Source organism: Apiospora hydei, assembly GCF_038363865.1.
Source record: "Apiospora hydei strain CBS 114990 chromosome Unknown utg000004l_segment0_segment0, whole genome shotgun sequence".
Taxonomy (NCBI): domain Eukaryota; kingdom Fungi; phylum Ascomycota; class Sordariomycetes; order Amphisphaeriales; family Apiosporaceae; genus Apiospora; species Apiospora hydei.
In genome coordinates this window covers 665,547-686,034 of record NW_027117363.1, presented here as the reverse complement: position 1 = coordinate 686,034, position 20,488 = coordinate 665,547, and the positions used below count along the sequence as shown (strand labels likewise).

General features: G+C 53.2%; 9 protein-coding genes across 9 annotated transcripts; 7 read left to right on the top strand and 2 right to left on the bottom strand.

Moving 5' to 3' along the window:
- Nucleotides 1-364: 364 nt before the first annotated feature.
- PG997_002726 (uncharacterized protein) lies at nucleotides 365-2,256 on the top strand (the record flags this gene model as incomplete). Its single annotated transcript, XM_066807041.1, has 8 exons — nucleotides 365-601; nucleotides 673-819; nucleotides 877-990; nucleotides 1,048-1,422; nucleotides 1,477-1,603; nucleotides 1,657-1,779; nucleotides 1,848-2,036; nucleotides 2,093-2,256. 8 exons carry the CDS (start codon nucleotides 365-367, stop codon nucleotides 2,254-2,256), a joined length of 1,476 nt encoding a protein of 491 aa, XP_066670659.1.
- Nucleotides 2,257-2,802: 546 nt separating this feature from the next.
- PG997_002725 (uncharacterized protein) lies at nucleotides 2,803-4,067 on the bottom strand (the record flags this gene model as incomplete). The annotated part of the gene is made up of 4 exons (XM_066807040.1): nucleotides 2,803-3,096; nucleotides 3,166-3,360; nucleotides 3,443-3,908; nucleotides 3,985-4,067. The coding sequence occupies 4 exons, from the start codon at nucleotides 4,065-4,067 to the stop codon at nucleotides 2,803-2,805; spliced, it is 1,038 nt and encodes a 345-aa protein (XP_066670658.1).
- A 1,104-nt stretch (nucleotides 4,068-5,171) lies between these two features.
- PG997_002724 (uncharacterized protein) lies at nucleotides 5,172-6,401 on the top strand (the record flags this gene model as incomplete). Its single annotated transcript, XM_066807039.1, has 1 exon — nucleotides 5,172-6,401. One exon carries the CDS (start codon nucleotides 5,172-5,174, stop codon nucleotides 6,399-6,401), a length of 1,230 nt encoding a protein of 409 aa, XP_066670657.1.
- Nucleotides 6,402-8,697: 2,296 nt separating this feature from the next.
- PG997_002723 (uncharacterized protein) lies at nucleotides 8,698-9,891 on the top strand (the record flags this gene model as incomplete). The annotated part of the gene is made up of 2 exons (XM_066807038.1): nucleotides 8,698-9,125; nucleotides 9,243-9,891. The coding sequence occupies 2 exons, from the start codon at nucleotides 8,698-8,700 to the stop codon at nucleotides 9,889-9,891; spliced, it is 1,077 nt and encodes a 358-aa protein (XP_066670656.1).
- Nucleotides 9,892-10,822: 931 nt separating this feature from the next.
- On the top strand, nucleotides 10,823-11,953 carry PG997_002722 (uncharacterized protein; the record flags this gene model as incomplete). The annotated part of the gene is made up of 1 exon (XM_066807037.1): nucleotides 10,823-11,953. One exon carries the CDS (start codon nucleotides 10,823-10,825, stop codon nucleotides 11,951-11,953), a length of 1,131 nt encoding a protein of 376 aa, XP_066670655.1.
- Nucleotides 11,954-12,673: 720 nt separating this feature from the next.
- Nucleotides 12,674-13,390, top strand: PG997_002721 (uncharacterized protein; the record flags this gene model as incomplete). The annotated part of the gene is made up of 1 exon (XM_066807036.1): nucleotides 12,674-13,390. One exon carries the CDS (start codon nucleotides 12,674-12,676, stop codon nucleotides 13,388-13,390), a length of 717 nt encoding a protein of 238 aa, XP_066670654.1.
- Nucleotides 13,391-14,720: 1,330 nt separating this feature from the next.
- On the top strand, nucleotides 14,721-16,081 carry PG997_002720 (uncharacterized protein; the record flags this gene model as incomplete). The annotated part of the gene is made up of 3 exons (XM_066807035.1): nucleotides 14,721-14,819; nucleotides 14,886-15,042; nucleotides 15,141-16,081. The coding sequence occupies 3 exons, from the start codon at nucleotides 14,721-14,723 to the stop codon at nucleotides 16,079-16,081; spliced, it is 1,197 nt and encodes a 398-aa protein (XP_066670653.1).
- Nucleotides 16,082-17,086: 1,005 nt separating this feature from the next.
- On the bottom strand, nucleotides 17,087-17,399 carry PG997_002719 (uncharacterized protein; the record flags this gene model as incomplete). The annotated part of the gene is given in 2 exon segments (XM_066807034.1): nucleotides 17,087-17,243; nucleotides 17,257-17,399. The coding sequence occupies 2 exon segments, from the start codon at nucleotides 17,397-17,399 to the stop codon at nucleotides 17,087-17,089; spliced, it is 300 nt and encodes a 99-aa protein (XP_066670652.1).
- An 882-nt stretch (nucleotides 17,400-18,281) lies between these two features.
- PG997_002718 (uncharacterized protein) lies at nucleotides 18,282-20,442 on the top strand (the record flags this gene model as incomplete). The annotated part of the gene is made up of 3 exons (XM_066807033.1): nucleotides 18,282-18,720; nucleotides 18,813-19,544; nucleotides 19,607-20,442. The coding sequence occupies 3 exons, from the start codon at nucleotides 18,282-18,284 to the stop codon at nucleotides 20,440-20,442; spliced, it is 2,007 nt and encodes a 668-aa protein (XP_066670651.1).
- Between the last annotated feature and the right edge of the window lie 46 nt (nucleotides 20,443-20,488).

Below are 20,488 nucleotides of genomic sequence, written 5' to 3'. Positions count from 1 at the left end.
TCAAGTTCGAACTCTTGGTGGAGCGTAGGAAGCTTTGGTAAAACCCATCCTTATGCCGAACAAGTGTTGAACATCCGCCATCCTTCCTTGGTTGGGCAATCCCATTGGACGTTATCATTTTCCCATAGACCAAATCCAGATTCAGGGGTGCCTATTTGAGGCCGTGGGACTGGGATCCTTGCGAACCCCGCCCGGCTTACGATTGGTGTAACGGTGTTGGCTATCGACGACGGGTGCGTCAGCACGTAGGCAGCTAGATTCTTCGCAGAGGTAGGAACTTTAAAGCAACAGAAATTTACAATATGTATGTTATGAAAACTATCTTCACCAAAGTTTTGAACTAGCTCCAGTCACAGTCGGTACGATGGACTTCGACCCCCTTACTACAACGGCAACCGAGCTGCAGCAGCTTCTGAAAGAGCACGAAATAACAAGTGTCCAGACCATCGAGAGGTACTTGCTACAGATTGAACAGCACAACTATGCGCTCAATGCATTCATCTCACTGGCGCCAAGAGAGAAGCTGTTGGGACAGGCTGCGGCCCTCGACGAGGAACGTCGGGCGAATTGTTGCCGGGGACCGTTGCACGGAATCCCTATAGTTCTGAAGGCGAGTCATCGAAAACGGGATGCTATCAATACAGGGACCTGGGTGCTGACTTTGAACGGTAGGATTGCTTCATCACGTCGCACGAGTTTGGCATGCCCACCACCGCCGGGTCGTGGGCGTTCTTGGGGGCTAAAGTGACCAAGAGTTCAGGTCTTGTGCAGAAGCTGATGGATGCCGGCATGATCATCCTGGGGAAGACGAACATGACGGTGCGCCCAGTTCTGGGGTATGGTTGTTGAAAACACATTACTAACCTCATGGCCTAGGAACTCTGCGGTATGAAGATGATGAATTCTCCCGGGCGGTCTGCGGTCAAAGGACAAACACTATCTCCCTACGTTGGCGCCATCGAAGATGGAGATTCCATCCTGGGTCACTCGGTGAGTCGTGGCGAGTTGCTCCATCCCCCAGATCCTTGCTGATGAGTCGGCTGCCAGTCTCCAGGTGGCTCATCTACCGGCTCGGCAGTGGCGGTTGCAGCTGGGTTCAGCCCCCTGGCGATAGGAACAGAGACGATCGGATCGATCATGACACCCTCGTCGCGAGCGGCGCTCTATGCCATCAGACCAACCACGGGCCGGCAGGATACATCTGGAATGTACCGGATGACGGAGTTCTTCGACAGTTACGGCCCCATGGCGAAGTCGCCTGGAGATCTGGCCAGTCTCATGGAAATCATACATGGCCGCTCGTTCCAGGCACACACACCTGCCGGCAAGTGGAAAGGGCTCGCAGTGGGGTTCGTGAATCCTAATGTTTGGAAGTTGAGCCCAGAGATGTGTAAGCAGAAAGAAGGCACCTCGGAACAAATGGTAAGACCGAGGCCCCCCTGAGCATGGTTGCATGGGAGTATTGACCAAAGCTAGGTGGACGATTATGCAGCGATGATATTCACCCTCCAGAAAGATGGCTGTGTAGTCAAATACCCCATCGAGCTTCAGGAGTGTTCTGTACTCGCAGTTGGCGGACAAGACGCAATTATGCCAATTGCATGTATGCTGCCCCTTTTCGAATCCACCATGGCCCTCTCATACTGACCCCTACAGACTGGGAATTCAAGCACATCGGTCTTCCCAAGTTCATCGAGGAATTCGACGAGTGTCCTGTCACATCCCTTGAAGGCCTGGTCAAGTTCAACAAGGACCATGCTGAACAAGCAATGCCATCACGTGAGTTCAGCCCCCGCGTCACACATGCAGTGCAACTCTGATAGAGTCTTGTCTTCCCATTGATATAGCATATACGGACCAGACCGACCTCATAAAAGCTCAAGCGATGAATAAACCGGAGCAGGAAATCAAGCTGCTCGGGGAGAAGCTCCGTGCCAAGGCCAGAAAGATCCTCGATGAGATCTACGAGAAGGAAAACATCGACCTCATTGCCGCCCCTGTCGACTCTGCCTTTTGCATATACGCTGCCGCAGCTGGTGAGTGACGGGACTGGTGGGCACTATGAAGAGCGACAAAGGCTGACCTGATATAGGATATCCCTTGGGCGTTGTACCGCTGGGCCAGCTCCGATACAACGGACGGCCGTTCGGGCTTTGCCTGATGGCCAGGGCGGATGGCGAAGAGACGCTGCTGCGGTTTATGTCGTCGTACGAGGCAACCGTGCCACCGCGCCCAATGCCCAAGTTATCGCGCTGAGTGGCGTATTCAGATATAACGGGTCTGGTACTTAAAATTAGCAGCGATTGATTCTGTTCAATCTCAACATGTGTTCGCATTACACAAAAGCCAATGTAACAAGTGAGAATTAAACAAATAAGAAGATTCGCTAACGCTATGTAATTGATAGAAATGGGTATCTAACTGTCTATAGTAATGTCCGATGCTTTTGGTAGGGCCCAGAAAGGTGATTTGTGGTGCGCGGCTTCTGGCCGACGAACTGTGTTGTTTTTCCCAAAAATGTCTAATATCCCAAATCTTTGGGGATAACGCCGGGGTTCCGTGTCTGGGGCGCCAGATTGACCGTCTCGGCCCAGTATCTCTCAGAGACCCTGGTGATCCAACCCGAATTACTCCGCGGGTTGTTGTGTATGAGCTTTGTCGCATATTCAGATGGCATGGGGCGTTGGCATCCCTCGGATTTGTAGCTTCAGGCTCCAAGAAGGCTGCCCGTTCTTTCATAATATACCGCCAGTTTGCGCCAAGCGACCGATTCCGTGACAGGAGTAAACCAAGGGCAGGCTCTCATTCAAGCGTCATCCGATGCGGCAAAAACGGCGCGACTCCGTAGGCGGTATTCTGCAACAGGATGGGGTTCTCGCTCGGGTTCCGTGACTGGATTTCCGCTCGCGCCGTCGGGTCGGCGTACGTCTTAAGGCCCTTGTCGTAGTTGGCCAAGCAAAGAATGGCGGCGATGATGGTGCAGACGAGCATGAAGAGCGTGATGATGCCGAAGATGGTCAGCATGTAGTAGTCGGGCTGCTTCAGCAGCTTGACCACCTTGAAGACGAGGTAGGCCGCTCCGCCGAAATAAACAAACTGTTTTTGATCGACCAGAGTTAGCTAAATGGTCGTTTTCCCAGTGACGGTGGTTTGAATAATACTCACGAGAACTATGCCGGTACCCCATTTGTTCTCTCTCCTCGCGCATAAGATGCCGGCAATGGCTACGGACCAGGCGATAAAGGTGCCGCCGATGGTGATGCCAAACTCGGGGTCACTCGAATCGAGCATATCCACAATGTTTTGGATCAGAAAGCCGAGGATGAAGAAGAAATTGAACTTGACAAGCGCCACATTGATCTAGATTAGGAATAATTAGCTTTCATATGAACAAATAAAGAATGGCCGGAGATGGGGCTTCGAAGGAGTTTTGACTTCATACCTCCAGGGTCAACACACGCCGCCGCATGCTGATGTCGGCGTGAATGACCTTGTACACCAACCAGGCGAACTCGGCATGGAGTTTGTAGGCCAGGAAGCACATGAGGCCAGTCCCCACGGCGAGGACCCAAATCAGCGCGAGCAAGGCGGGCTTGATGTCTACCCACACGGCATCGGGGTCCTCCAGGATGGGGCGTTCGCGGCCCATGGGGTAAGCGTCGTTGAGGCGGCCCAGCGCGTCGCGGATCTGCCTAGGCTGGAAGATGGCGTAGATGGTCAACAAGAGGTTGTAGATGCACAGCCCGACGACCTGGATCATGCTGTGGAGCCGCAGCGAGTCCCAGAACAGCAGGAGCTCGTACGCGAAGCCGAAGATGAAGAGCGACGCATACATGGGCACCGTATGGCCGGACCGGACCTGCACCGCCTCATGCGGCAGGTGATCTTCGACGGTCAGGACGACATAGCTGCATATATTGTTACGTCAGCCGTTGTGATTGTGAAGGACGAGGTCACATGATTACACACGAGTTGGGCACTCACGCTTCGAGGAAAAGGGCTCCTGCGCACTGGACAACGGCAAGCAGCATAAACATGCGCGTCAAGGTTGTATTGGGATAGTACATGGCTCCGATGAGATCTCATCAGACCGGGGTATATCGGGCGACGGAAGACGAAAGACGGAAAAGAAGATGACGCAAGGAAAGAAGGAATGACAGGGGGTGCAAGAGGTCTAGACCCTGTTCTCTGGCTGGGACTATTGGAAAATGACGTAGAAGGAGCGTGATGAAGCAGAAATAAGAATAGCGAATGACTAATGAATGAACGACGGGAAGAGCATGTATTCTCGTTCGGGCCTGATAGCCAGAAGAAGAAGAGTTGAGCTGAGTTTAGTTTGTTCGATCACAGCAGCGAGCGCCTTCGCGCCTTCGCCCGTGACCTTTTTGAGCCGGAGTGAGGTCCTGGGCCCGCCGGCATCTCCTTACAGTGGGCCGGCGCATGGTTTCAGCACCAGATCGGGCGCTGCCATTGGCCTGCCGCCGTCTCCGCCGTCCCCGTCTGGTCGAGCGAGGCTTTCGCGTGCCCACTATACCCGATATTTTTAGGCGACAGCAGGGGGACGCCCACTAGGCACCCCTGGCGGATGCAGGCCACGCTGCCAAGCTGCTAGCATGCACACAATTGCAGGGCCTATAACTGGGGCTCGGTAGTATCGGCCTTAGCCCCTTAGAGGCTCCCTCAGCACAACTCAGCCCTTGGCCTCTCCACCCAATCTGTGCTGGCACCGAAAGCCCAGCAGTGCCCAGTTCCCGGCCAAAGCCATGCACCACGCATTTTTTACTCGCCTCGACGGTCGATCAATGCCATTTGTCGCTATTTCCACCTTGCCTTACTCACAACCTACAACACCTTATTTTCGCTTCTTCTTTTTTTTTCCCTCTCTTTTTCCCCGTCCCGCTCGGCCGGTTCCCATCCCATACCCGGGCTCTGCCAAGACTTTGGACCTTGTAGCCAGATTATCATTTCACTGTCGTTTACCGGCTCCTGGATTCCCACTTCCTCCCCCAGCACCAAAGACTCCACGTCGCGAAATAACAGAACCCGCTGTGGACGGAGCAAATCGATCACCGCCAACACCTCCCCCACGGGCGGTGTGGTCTACACTACCTACCTATCTGATCTTCATTTCATTCGCTCACCGATAACCACCCCCAAGAACCATGGCCACCATGACGACAGACCCCGGCAGCGCGCCGACCAAGACGACCTCGCGCGGCGCCGGGCCCCTCACGACCGTCTTCCACACGCCCGAGTTCTGCGCCCCCGACCGCTGGACCGAGATCGGCACGCCCGCCCTGTCCTCGTCCATCTGCATGCCGGACAACTGGATGCAGTACTTTGGCAACAAGGCCGGCATGTACTCGCCGGGCATCTGCCCCGACGGCTACACCGAAGGCTGCGCCCTACCCACGGCGCTGCCGTCGGTCGAGAGCGACACGCCGCTCTACGGCGGCCCGCTGCTCGCAGGCGAGACGGCGCGCATGTGCTGCCCGACGGGCTACACCTGCTACACGGGGCCCCAGACCGAGCCGGAGAAGCCGTACAGCCGCTGCATCTCCGCGGCGCATAGCTCGCGGACGTACGTCGAGTCGCACGTCACGCACACGTCGAGGAACATGGCCTACCTGATCCAGGTACGCTGGCAGGAGTCGGACCTGAGCATCCTCGAGACGGACCCGACGATGCCCGGCTCGACCTTCTCCGGGCCGACGGCGACGGCGACGGCGACACCGAACCCGGGGGACGACGACGGCGCGGGGCACATGCCGTTCCACATCATCCTGGCCATCGCCATCGCGCTGCTGCTGTTCCTCATCCTGCTCGGCATCGTGGCCTGGCTCGTCTGGCGCCGGCACTTCTGGAAGCACCAAGTGATCCACCGCGAGCTCGCGTCGACCCCGGACCTGCGCAAGGGCGGCGAGGCGCACTTCGACCACTCCGCAGCCGGACTGGCCAGCCGGGAAGAGCCGACGCCGCTGCTCGACCGCCCGACGCCGGCCTACTCGCGGCTCACGACGTCGAGCTACGTCGTGTCCCCGCTCACGCCCGCCACCAGCGAGATGGAGGCCGACATGCTGCCCAGCATCCACGAGGCGCCCGCCGACGCGCAGCCGCGGATGGAGCTCGAGGCGCGAGAAGAGGTGCAGGAGCTGCCGGCGATGTCGTTTGCCGTGGAGTTGGAGGGCAGCACACCGGCCGACCTCATACAACCACCGCCACCACGGACGCCGTCACGACAGCAGCACCAGGAGGAGGGAGCGTACTCTACTAGCAAGAGCGACGGCGATGCGGTGGGCGACGAGAAGTCACCGGGCGGTGCGACGAGGAGGCGGAAGTCGTTGGGGACGAACCGCTTGACGCAAGCGAACCCGCCGCCGCCGTACAGCGACAACTCATAAATTGACGGGAAACCGACCACGTGACAGACTCAACGGACTAGCTCGGCAGAATAAAAAGAAAGAAAGACCGGCCTTCCAAATACCACAACACGAACATGACGAATTGGCGAATTCCCACAAGCGACGGGTTCTAGATACCATGCAATAGCAACACTGGTGTATTAATATATAGATAATGTTAACTCCTTTCCCCCCCCAATAGACAGGGCCCTTTTTCCTTTCGACATTGATCATTGGCCAATGTGTTGAGACCCAAGGAAGAAAGAAGAAAGACATTTTTTCCGTGGTGCTGGCAAATCTGGCAAAACCGTCCTGTTACGGCCTAGCTTCAGGAAACTAGCGATTGCGGAACTGGGCCGACGGCGGGGCCAGGAAAAGCCGGGGTCATCCCTGCTTGAAACTCGTGTCAAGCAGCCCGCGTTCGGACGGACCCGGTGTCAAGGGAAACGAGGGAAATTGATTCGCTCCAGCGTCTAACTGGATTGCGGGTTTGGTCATGGGGGCCCTGCGCAGCGACGACCCCTATTTGATGTTCACGTGACTGCCTTCAGATTGACGATCCGTCTCATTAGGCTTAACTGTGGTGTTGTTTTCAAAATTTGCTAAAGTATAACACTGTATCTCGCTCCTCATCTGGCTCACTTCTATAGCCATCATATCAACACATGTAGTATGTAAATAGAAAAGGGTCGTGTATGCTGCTATGCTAGAGCCCGGTCCGGGGGTGCCAAGTGCATCAACGTGAATAGCCACCAAAACAGGAAACTGATGATCAGCCTTACCATCTCCAGTCCACCGGTGGATAGATATCGGGAAGATCTGAAATCGCACTACCCAGCGGCACTACGGTCAGCCCACGAACATCTCACCCCGCTGAGATCTGCCAAAGGCGGGTTATACCAAAGACCAATGGAGTTTCTCCTCACTGGCAATCTCTCGTCAGATTCGAATCATACCGCTGTCATTCTGGTTGCATTACTGGCATATCATTACAAGGTTGAGAATACCTCCAGTCAGACAGACTTGTAGCACGTGCAATGATAACACACCCACTGTCGATTGCCTGTCCCGAGAATAAGTAGTCATTGGCCAGCATGAGTAACAGAGGTTGAGTGTATGCTTAGAAGAGGGTTTCTATCGTTGGGGTGGATCCATCGTCTAGGTAGATACAGCTTTCAGTCGTTGTTTGCATCAAAGTGCGTAAAGTACAAGATCCCGCCGAGCGTACAGAGAAAAGGCATTCACCAGTTGGTTTGGCAAGCTACCCAGTGTACCTATGCGGTTTTACCTTGTGCGACTATTGCTTACCGGTTCGAGGTTGGATCTTTCAGTGTGCTCGTAAGCTGCTTACCGTGCATAACGTTACATGTAAGGATGCATGACACAGATCTGACAACGCAATAATCGCACCCGCCGCCTCGTATCTCGATGGTTCTGATGAAGACCGTTTTGATTTTGATCTTGAGACGGGCCAACCCGTTCTGTGGCGTTATAAAGTCCTGCCCAAGTGGGAAGTTTCGCGGGTACCTGCCACTTCTGCCGCCGTTGAACTCAAATTGAAAAAAACTCCTAAATAGTCGGGGAGGTTCCAAGTAGCCCGAAATTGAGACCTCGTCCCAAACCGTCTAAGACATCATGCACACTCATATATGGTTTGCAACACTGCCTGGGCTGTCTTACATGCCGAGTTGGAGTTGAAAAACGAGGAGATTTGGTTGCCTTGTTAGCAGAAGCACTACTTTGACTAATTGTTCACAATAGTCGTCTTCCTTTTATTAGTGTGCAGTACATGCCTTTGCAAGTGCACAGCTCACGTTTTAACCTTACGATCTGGTATTTTGAGGTTACTTTAACATCCCTTCCAGAGCTATTGTAGCCCTATAATACCCACGGCTGTCGGCAGAACTCGACAATACTATCTCACCCAACTCAGCTCTAGTTGTAGTTCCATAGGTACTTATTTGAAATGAGGTAAGACAGGCTATCCCAGTAAATACTGTATTGCCTTCACATGGACGCTGAATTAGGCGTTGTCTATCCAGTCTTAATGGTAGGTTGCACAATCGAAGGGGAGGGTTGTACAATTAGCCATTCTCGGTATGCGCAAATTGAGGATGAGTCCTGCATTTTTTCGTGTTCCTTCCGGATAGCTGCTTGCTTCTCCTTTTCTCCTCTCGCTCCATCTATGAGTTTGCCCTTAAATAGTTCATCCAGCGAATCCTTTACCGGTTATAGCTTCAGTCTAGCTTAACAGCTGAAGCTTTCAATGGGCACTCGACGGCGATGTCGGCGAGCAATGCAACAACAGACTCCAGCGTTTCCAGCCCTGCCAACGTACGCGCCACCAGCGGCACCGACGACACCGACTCAGCAACCTACTGCAAAGACGCCAGATCCAACGACACCGACAGCGGCTCCTACTGAAAACCTCACAGCGGCAACGACTAAGAAGCCGCTACCTGGACCTAGCACTACTACAGCTATTCCACTTGCATCACTACCGATAACCCGTTTTGTCCCTGATCCGTCTTGCATTGGCCGTTATTGGATACTGAGTCATTCCGATACTTCCACGATATGGAGCGGCAGCCCCGACCGCCTTTACTCATCATGCATGCCTCCGAGTACCAACAATTATTCCCCCAGCGTCTGTCCAGCGCCCATGACGGTCTGGGATGTGAATAACTTTGTCGGAGACACGTATACCGAAGTATGTTGCCAGAGGTATGTTGAAGAATACTAGATGTTTCAGGTCCCTGGTTATTATCAATATTTAGAAACAGGCCAGGACTAATAATCGCAATGCAGCGGGTTTACATATGATCACAAACACTGCGTTAGAAACATAACCTCTTCGACTCAAGTACTTGACGGACTCTCGGTCGAGTCGAAGGATGTTTTTACTGGCGTATCAACGGGTACGGCATCTCACTCGCCTTTCATTGTCCTGTGGGCGGACCGCGACCTAAGCCTCTTCCCGTCGGATGTATCTGCAAGTCGGAAGTCCATCGAGTCGTTTGGGTTTCAACGCCCCACGGCAACAGCATCAGCTGGTGGAGATAATACAGTACAAGCATCCGATCATGCAACGACTAGCTTGTCTTCTGGGGCCATCGCTGGCATAGTGATCGGCGTGGCATTTGCGATAATATTGGCTACTCTGATAATGTGGTTCGTACTTCGAAAGCGGAGCAGGAAAGTGCCAGGGAATGGACATGCACCGGAGCTAGATGCTGTTCACACTGCGACATGGAAACGGTGGTACCGCGGTGCATGGAGAGCTGAATTGGATAGCAGAAACGCAAGATCAGAGCTGGATAGTAGAAACGTCAGAGCAGAGTTGGATACCAGAAATGTGAGAGCGAAGTTGGACAGCGGAAATGTCGCAGGGAAACAGGTGTCAGAGTTGGACAATGGAAATGCTAGGAAAGAACAGCCCGCGGAGTTGTCTGAAGTCACTGATACTACATCAAATGTACAGCAGACATAGCTTTACAGTGTAACAACTGTTCGTTTGCCGGCAGCGTTCCGTAGCCCTGCATAGATTCCCAGTGACCTCCGTCGTACCCAACAACCTGAACAGCTTTTGCGACAGGACGAAAACCGGCCTCCTCTTCTGCCGGGGCGGAAAAACCCTTATGTGGTATCGAGTTTGTCTAAAATGATTACTGCTTCGACAGGACGTTTTTTATCACTAAGGGACAGTTGTGTGATTGGTAAGTTCCCACACGGAGGTTCCCTCACCTCATTTCTGTTCCTTCTGTATTCGTACCAAACAGGAGAATATCACCTTGTGACGGACAGGAAAGCGCTTCGGCAACCACGTCCAGACTAATACGAACAATACCGCCGGCACCTATCAAGACACAACGTGGGTTTACGGTGAGTATTGTGGACGTATTGCAGGCTCCCAGGTCATCAGCAACGCGCTCCGATGCAAGTACTTCTTCAACAATGAATGAAGAAGAAATGCCCTGCCACCACCACCTACCCAGGGGGTTTAAAACCAGGGATGTGAAGGGGCCAAAAGGGGTGATGTGATCAGCATGAAAGTCTCTCTATTCTCCTTCAACTCTATGCATCCAAGTCATCCATATTCAATGAAATATCAGGGGGTTTTGAACAAAACCTTTCGTCTTGGCTAACAGTCCAAAGATCTCACAGCAAAGTGATAAAGTCGGAAACCAACCACATTGTTCTACCCAAGTCATAATCCATTCTAGTGAGATTGATCATTGTTTTCAACTAAGCCCCATGTTCCCTTCCAACTCCATTGTTGAGCCGTTTCTTGCAAGTATATAATGGACTGAGCTGGCCGGTCTTGGTCCAGAACTCGACATCCTCTCAGGAAAATCACATCCACCCCTATCCACACACACTTACAGTACCATTTTACACACCCATTTACCAACAACGTCAACATGGCTTCTTCAGGAAACTCCTCTGGATCTGGCAGCAATGGCCAGTCTCAAAACCCCGACGCGCCCTTCAGGGCCGGCGACATGCCCCCGGAGCTGGTGGAGTTGGTCTTCGACCACAGCGGTCCGGTAGACGGTGCCGCGATGGCGTTCGCCTGCAAGGATCTGAAGAAAATTGGCAACATCAACTTTGAAGATTTCTGGAAGGACCAAGACGCCGCCTGGGAGTTTCTCCAGCGCCTAGAGCCCGAGGCCAACCCCCGTCTGGTGCCGTGCCGCGAGTGCCTCAGCCTGCACTCCCCGCAGTTCTGCCTCCCATCCTTCGACGGTGATGGCGAAGACATGAACGCTTACAAGTGTCGGAGCGTCCGAACAGTGGGACCTCTGGGGCTAGGACACCCCATGAGAAGCCCCGACTTCCTCTTGAACATCCAGCCTGCCTTGTATGCCATGGCCAAATATATCCGCCTAGGACTGGATACTTCCTTCTTCGCCGCCGCCGAGAAGGACAGAGAGGATCGGTACCGGGTTCGGTTCAGTCTATCTGCAGACGACACCACATGGGGCGAGGTTTGGGAACAGGTCAATGTCAACCAACACGGCCTGTTCTGGCGGCAGCAGCACGTTCTCGAGCTGAAGGCGGCATACCGCCCCGGCCCGAACGATGACAATTCGGAGCTCGACTACATCCACAGCTGGCTGAACTGCTACTGTCACCGGCTGGCGCCGCGTCTGTGGGTCTACAGCGACCCGGCCGGCAAGCCGGTCTGCACGGTCTATGGTGCCGACAAAACCAATGGACGGGGGCGGTGGTTCAGCTCTCCTCAGAAATTCTGGCGAAACACCGCCCGTATGCTTCCGGAAGACTTTCACGTCCAGCCCAGCCAGCAAGCACCCCTCAAGGGCACCATCATTGGCTGCGAGAACTGCGGCACCGAGATGCGGGCCGAAGTCCGATTCCGTCCTGACAACACCCCCCAGTTGGTGCTGACGACCTGGGAGTTCAGGGGCGAGATCACCACGCCAGATTCTCTTCAGGCTAATCTGAACAACATCCTCCGTTGTGTCACCCTGCACCGGCTACCCGGGGCCGTCGGCAAAGTTGCCGAGCTGTCTGGCATGATGCAGGATTAAACGGGCTCACTCTGGCCAAAGTTTAGTCTCTACCCAGTGGTAGAGAGGTAAAGGTAGGTGCATGTCCCCGGTATTTGATGATACCGTGGACTAGCATGCCAGATTGAAGATTGATGTGAGAGAGATACTGGTAAACATGAGAATAGAAGGTAAAATAGAGAATTGTTCCTATTGAATAAGCCCGAAAGTATTTATATCCAAGCCTCGTTATGTGCGACCAATGAACTGTGCAATAATTCTATAAAAATCAATAAGATCTCAATTTCGAAAGTCTAAAGCTTACATCACAGGTAGACAGAGTATCAACCGCACAGATGGCTAATCAGCATGTCACGACAATCTCATGGGCATCTGAAGAGCAGATTATAACGTGCCTCATCGGATACATAACAAGAAGGGGTGCATCAACCCATAGAGTCTATAGCTCTGAAGAAAATATGGTGGGAGTGTTTGGTATCTTTGTCATTCAACACGTTGACTGCATGCATCGAGGGCGGTGACAATGGCTTACAACAAAGGGTACCGGTCAATGTCGGAGGGTGGAATCCATCACTCCAAAGCCGGTGGCAGCTCACCAGCCAACAATGGAGAACAATAAGACTGGGAAAACTGTCATACCTTTCTAACTGGTCGCAAGTATGTAGCAACATTGCAACCACTCAGGACATCAACAGCAGCCTTAACTACCAATGGACTTTGATTGAAGTCCGAGCAGTCATCATGTCCTGCCCATCATCTCCAACGCATACAAGCCAGAACCCGAAGTCGAGGGCCTTCCGCGATCTCGGGGATCTGGACTATGGTCTTGACCTGACATCCCCCCTTTCGCCGCCTCTACCCATCCCACCCCCACCCTCGCGGAGCTACACGGACGAGCTGAGCAAGAAGTCCGTCCCCGTGCCTGCGACACCCGTGATCCGGCTGCTCGCACCGACGCCCGAAGCCACCTCGCCCAGGATCCTGCTCCATCCCCGGCGTGCCGGGTTCACCGACGAAGACGAGCCTTTCCCGGAGTTCCTCGATCCATGCAACACACCAGCGACGGCGAGTCTACAGTCCAGCCGATACGATGGCAGCAACGGCAGCAATGCCTCGGGCTTTCATTACTCCGTGCCTTGGACCGATGATCTGACCAAGACCTCTTCCCGGCGCCACCGCCGCCCAAGCTACGTGCAGCAGAGCGTTTTCGAAGAGGACACGTCGTCTTCGTCTTCTTCGTCATCGGATGACGACTCATCCTCCTCTCCACGCTCTTCCCCCACATCCAAGTCCGCCACGGAAACCAACGACAACAACGGCTCGAAGGCGAGAGCAAGTTTCGAGATGGGAGATGAAGGGAAGGATGGAGAGCACGAGGAAAATAGGGAGTCCAACTCTTCTGCGTCGCGGGATTTGACTGCGTTCCGCTTCCCAAAAGCGTCAGATGGTCAACGATGACTTACCTGACTGAAGGCGGTGTTTCGTAGTCACTAGTCATGGTGCACAGACACCGGATGAGTGGCGAAATGGGGAAAGGGAAGATGTATGATAGTCAGAATGAGAGACACAATACTTTGGCGTTCGTCGAATTCCTGATGAAAATGGGCGGTGTTTACCCCGGTGTCCATGGAGGGAGGTGTCGGTGGATGCGAAGTCCACAACTCAGGTGCATGCATGTGATCTGCCGGCGGACCTAGTAGCATCGCATAACAGTTCAATGTTGTCGCAAGATGAATAAATAGTCTTGAAATGCATAATCCGGCTTTCTTGGCTTGCATAATAATCGGCCAATCGGCCAAAGGTTGCCAGCTATTCCGTGGAGCAGCTTTCTCGTTCCAGCGACGGAGTCTTGATGCTATCCGATCCGACCAGGAAGCTATTCCATGGGAAAGTACGGAGTAACACTACATAAAATAACAGGTCCCCACTGCGTTTATGCAACTTGAACAGTCACATGAACGTAGCCAGCAGCTGGCAGCAGCTGGATACGTCAGTTATCCCCTTGGGACCAACTCAATGATTACTCCAGATTACTTACCTAAGCCGGACCACTCGATGATGCCGGGTACCTTACTTGACAGTGGGGTTTTATTGGGCTTGGCGCTGCGTCACTTGAGCCGACTATCGGATCATGATTGGCCGATCACTTAGGCGGTGGCCTAACAGTAGACGGGCTGGAGTAACCAGGGCGATGTGTGGCTAGTGCGTCCAATTTGCCCGCATTGGGTAGGACCAAGTGACGAATATGGCAGGCGCTGGAGGCCGCGCAATCCGTCGCCCTGCCACTGCCATTGCCCTGCCATTATGCAGTCGTGCAATCGCCTGGAATAACCGTACAACAACTATTCCGTTTATCTTGCAGTAGCACCTGTATAATCACTTACCGCAGCTGCCATTATACTACTAAATTTAGTAACAAAATTAATCATATTCTCGCATACTTGAAATTAGTTCGGCTATCCTTCTTGTATCATCTTGCTTATCTTGAATGTGTTCTGGGGATGGCCGAGTCGAGTGCTGCTACCCCGGCCTCCCCACTTTCGCGTTGCTGTGGTGGCGCGTAGCTGCCTGCGCACTCCAGCTTGGGCCAAGCTTATCTCGCTCGGATCGGCGCAGCTAGCTCTGTCTCGCCCATGAAACACCCACCTTCAAATCGTCATACCTAAGCTCCCTCCTTCCTCTCCTTCCATCCTACAACTTCCATCACCTTTCCATCAACAACCGCCATTTTGACATCGCATCTCCATCCCTCAGACACCCTTTTCAAGTTTTATCAACGAGCCAAATCATGAAGGGAGCTCTGCTCACAGCAGCTGCGCTGCTCGGCTCGGCTGATGCCGCAGTCCACAAGATGAAGCTCCAGAAGATCCCTCTCGCGGATCAGCTGGTAAGTCCACAACGCGCGATCACTCAACCTCTTTCGCATCAACGTACTGATTGAGAATGATTCCAGGAATCCATCCCGATCGATATGCAGATGCGAGGCCTTGGCCAGAAGTACATGGGCGGCAGACCTGAGAGCCATGCCGAGGCCATGTTCAAGGACACTTCCATGCACGCCATGGACAAGAACCACCCCGTTCCCATCAGCAACTTCATGAACGCGCAGTGTACGTCCGAACCCCTATGCGCTCGATCCTAATCCTAAGCAGCCAATCTTTGACGTTACATGACTCACGTGCTAACATGAATCCCTCGATTGAAACAGACTTCTCCGACATCACCATCGGTACACCCCCTCAAGAGTTCAAGGTCATCCTCGACACCGGTAGCTCCAACCTCTGGGTCCCCTCCCAGCAGTGCGGCAGCATTGCCTGCTACCTCCACTCCAAGTACGACTCGTCCTCTTCGTCGACGTACAAGCAGAATGGCACCGAGTTCGAGATCCGATACGGCTCTGGCAGCCTGAGCGGTTTTGTCTCTCAGGACACCATGGCCATCGGTGATCTGACCATCAAGCACCAGGACTTTGCCGAGGCTACTAGCGAGCCTGGCCTGGCCTTTGCCTTCGGCCGTTTCGACGGTATCTTGGGCATGGGCTTCGACAGGCTCTCTGTCAACGGCATCGTCCCTCCCTTCTACCAGATGATCAACCAGGGCTTGATCGACGATGCCGTCTTCGCCTTCTACCTCTCCAGCAACAACGGCGAGGATGACTCCGAGGTTGTTTTCGGCGGTGTTGACGAGGATCACTACACCGGCAAGATCACCGAGATTCCCCTCCGCCGCAAGGCCTACTGGGAGGTCGACCTCGACTCCATCTCTTTCGGTAAGGAGACTGCCGAGCTCGAGAACACTGGTGTCATTCTGGACACCGGCACTTCCCTGATCGCCCTCCCTACCGATATGGCCGATCTGCTCAACAAGGAGATCGGTGCCAAGAAGGGCTTCAACGGCCAATACACTGTTGACTGCTCTGCTCGCGATTCTCTGCCTGACATCACCTTCACGCTCAGTGGCCATGACTTCGCCATCGGCCCCAACGATTACATTCTGGAAGTTCAGGGCAGCTGCATCTCAACCTTCATGGGTATGGATTTCCCTGCCCCGGTCGGTCCCCTCGCCATTCTGGGTGACGCTTTCCTCCGAAAATGGTACTCTATTTACGACCTCGGTAAGGGCACCGTTGGTCTCGCCAAGGCCAAATAAGCGGCCGATGAGTTATGTTAGGCCGAAGTGGCTGGCTGGCAAGGGGCGAGGAGCGCTGAAGATCTGCGCTGTTGTGGGTACAAGCTACACTTTCATGCTGTTACAGGGGTTATGTGGATCTGAGTTCACCGAGTCGTTTCCTAGCACTTGAGATTGGTAATTCTGTAAACTACGACATAGCATAGGAACATGAAGCTTCCTTGTTTCGCTCCATCCTGCGTCGATTCGCCCTATATCCTGCCAGTGACTTGCTCTATTATCCAACTGCCCCCACTCTTATTCCATGGGATGTTGCATTGCCCATTAGTCAAGTGAGACTTCGATACATTGTTGGGACTGCTCCGTCATTCCATTGTGTTGATATGTTAACACCGTCGGATCGGTGTGTTGTTCCATAGAATTACGCAGTATTATTTCACTAGATACACACCGTCATACTCGATTAGTCTATTTATCCGCTCACTGGATTGTTCTGTTATTCCACTGGAGTGTTGCGACGTACCTCATTTAGTGTTTTAGGGACTTGTTATGCCATTGGACCAACCATCGGTTGCTCCCACTTGGACTTTGCTTATTTCACTAGAGGAAATAATGTGAAGTAGTGACGGAATAGCAGGCTGGCAATGGGATAACCGTCTAGTGACGGGATAGCTGCTGGTATGAATAAGAGTCTCCACGTATGGCATTGATGATTTCTATACGGCAACAGACCTATTAGAGCATGAGTAACAGCGACGCAGCTAGTAATGACTCTATCCATGACTCTATCATGGCGATGGGACGATCAAGCTGCAGACGAACCGCTGACAAGGGTGGCAGGACAGGACTCTCGTCACTATTACCTTGAGTCGGCAAGCATTGCAGTGAAGAGTGAGGTAATAATAATATACCCTCAATGATAACAAAGACCGTATGAAGAGCAAAGGTAAACAACACCGAGGCCATGTTCAAGGACGCCTCGATGCACACTATGGAGAAGAACCACACCGTTCCATGAGGAATGTGTTATGTGACCAAATGCAAAGAGTTGGTCCTCTTGCCCAAGCCCTTGGTGACGGTATTCGACAAGAGCTCTTGTTTGGATGCCGTAAGGGGCGCAAAGGGGTAAGAGGTCATTGTGGCGTACCAGCTTACGGAGGCCACAGTACAGTAGTCATCATCACTACAACACTCACTCTTGGGTGGCTGCGGAGAACACTGCCAAGAGCCGAATCGTGTTGGTAGTGGCGATCAACGGTGGTTTGGTCTTGGTTCCTGTGTCGACTTGCTCAACTCCAGTTACGTATGGTGTCTTGATTTCGCTCTTGACTTTCTCCATTGTGGCAACTGCAAGTCTCAGTGGAATGCCAGACTCTTCTGGGATGCTGCTCGTGACTGTGTGGAGTTCTATGCGGAGTTCTATGCAGGTCGACCCTCACCCCATGGGGATTGTGGATATCGGCATGCTATACAAGTACAAGCAGCCCCCAAGCCCCCAAGCCCCCAAGCCCCCAAGCCCCCACCCCTTTGCAACATCATCCAAGTTTTTATCTGGCCGGATGGCAAACAGATCAATAGACCCAAAACTTGTCTTTTCTATTACTGGCTTTACCCAGGATTGTTTATACTACAAGACTCGTAGCCAATTGTTCCTAAGGGGGTTCAGAAATAGTATCATCAGGCGGGGTAGGTAGCATCAGGCTGCTGTTTCTGCATACCTTTACCTACATGTGGTATTACAATGAGCCCAACGCTGCCTGCGATAAATTATCTCCGCCGCCCGGGTTGTGTGAGGAAGGAAACGCGTGCCAATGGAGACTGCAGCCTGCGAGCTGGCATGCGACAAGTCATTTAGTCAGCACGTAACACAAATGCGACCTTTCATGCGGCCCGATAGAGCCATTGGTTCCAAGACCTCGGAAGTCATCTGAAGCGCAATGCCGTCCACTGTCAGTGCATATAGCACTGCAGCAAAGGAACCTCGATGCGGGGAGAGTGCATTGAGAAGCTCCTTGTTCTTGTCGGCAACGCAAGGCCTGCCGACCACGGCAGTGAGCGCAGAGTCTGCATTGAACATGGCTGGGCAGTTGGAGGCCTCTGCTCCACATGTCCCTACTTCATGCCCCTTTGGAGCCCATCATCTCATTCTCAGTCGCATCTCGCAGTCGAGTCAACATAGCAGAAAGTACGAGCAAGCGACCAACGGCTGAGCCCGGCCATCATGGCAGCCCCAAGTCAGGCGACTTCAAGTCAAGCGCAGGGTCCGGCTGTCGATCCAAGGACGCTCGAATCCAGTTTCCGAGCCGAAGAGGCATCCATGAGCAAAGAAAGACAACATCTACTCAATCATCTGTCGGTCAACTTCGAAAAGAAAAGATTGTTCGTCTGTTGTGACGGAACGTGTAAGAATGCATCGGACACAGTCTCACCTTTGACAAATGTGGGAAAACTGTCCCGGGCGGTTTCTCGGTACGGCAGGGAACCATTCTCTTTGCCTTCGATACCCAAGGGTCAGTTAGATGCTGCCACCCACAACAGTGCATCACCGAATCCAGAGAGCTGGTATGGGCTTGTGCGGCAATTGGTGTTTTATTCGGATGGCAAAGGGAGCCAATCACCAATCACCCCAGGCAGTTGGTTTGCAGCACTGACTGGGACGGGTAAGTGTTTGACACGTTACCTACTGATCCTTATCCAATCGAACATCTATCGACATCGAATTTACTCTTTCGTGAGTGCTGACAGGCCTTAGGGTTGGACTCAGACATGCTGAATGCGTATTACTTTCTTTGCCACAATTACAACTTCTCTTCTCGGGTAGACGACATAGTACTGGTCGGGTCTTCGAAAGGGGCTCACACTATTCGCTGCCTGGCCAAGTTCCTCAATGACATCGGCCTGTTGAGCGGCAAGGGCCTCGTTCTTCTTGAACCACTCTACCAGCTCTGGAGGCAGAATCCTGGCTACAGGCCTCAAAGATACTCTCTAAACAAGCCAGAATCTTGGATAGAGCTGGATTCCCTGTGCCAAGGACTTCGGGGAGCGGGCTTGCTCGTTCCCGCCAAGATCAAGGCGCTGGCCGAGTGGGATCCCGTCGAACCAGTTATTGGGAAGAAGAGAGATCTTGCCTTCGTCCGCGATGTCGTCCCCCGAAACGTGGAACATGCATTACTGGCCTATGCTCTCCACGAGACGCGAGTACAGTTGAAACCATTGCTCTGGGCTGATTCAGAGTGCTATACCACGAGCGTGAGACAATGCGCTTTCAATGGGACCCATTCGGATATCGTGGGCGACAGCAGTGACTGCGGCTTGTCCACATTTGCCCTGCTGTGGATGGTTTCGAAGATCCAGGGTGTGACCGAAGCGGCTTTTGACAGCTCTACGCTGCTGGAATTCGCGACGCCGCTGCGGGTGGAACGCTATTGGTGGCAACGGGGCTCGTCGGTCCAGTGGCGTCTTCATGATCTGTTGTATACCAAATGTTTGTGGCCTCGTCCGTGCCTTGGGTCTCTCGATGAACTGCTGCTAATACATCAAGGATAGGCCGGAAGAAGGAATCACCCGAGGGACATTATTGGAAGCTTCTGCACAGACTCAGCTTGTCCTTGTGGGATGGCACGCGTTACCCGTTCTCGGACAAGGCTAAAGAACCCCGTGTCGAGATGAATCTACACCCATCGGTGTGCTTTCTGAACAGCAAGGACTATTTCGATGACTCCCGCTCTCTCAACGGAGAGCGCACCGCCATATCCAAGAAGCGGAATCTGAGATACTTGCAAGCCAACACGCATGAACGGGCTTACCTGGAAACATGGAAGGATCGGATAAGAGACACGATGCTGGCCGAGTTTCCCGGCCGGTATATTGTATTTGACGCGAGAGACAATTCTGCTAACGCTCCTCAGAGTTGGAACCGTGGCATCCTGAGTGGGGGCAAGCCATGGTTGAAGTTCAACAAGGAGTCGCACTGGAGTCGTGGCATGGTCAAAGGCCCTCTGCCGGAGGCCCAAGAGCCTTTGCAAGATCTGCAGGGGCTGCGGCACTTGCTTCTAGACATACTGACCAGTGGGTTTATTGAAGCCGACCAGACGGCAAAAACGACAACGACGACAACAAAAACCAGCAAGCCTGCACCGGTCACTCCGGCGAAAGCCCGCCAGCCCTCGGCAGGAAATTCAAAGGGGAAAGGGGTAGATGGGGACAACAAAGGGAAGACGAACAGGCCGAAAAGCAAGGACAGTGAGCGTATCGCGGGAAGCGTGAGTAGCGATAGTACCATGGAAGTCGTGGTAAATTGGGGAAACTGCAGAAGTAGGAAAAAAGTCGAGAGCAGCGAGAGCAGCACGAGCAGTGACAGCAGTGATAGTGATAGCGATTAGATCAGAAGCGAGCTGGTTTCAATCCAAGTCATTACCGTGTACTTGA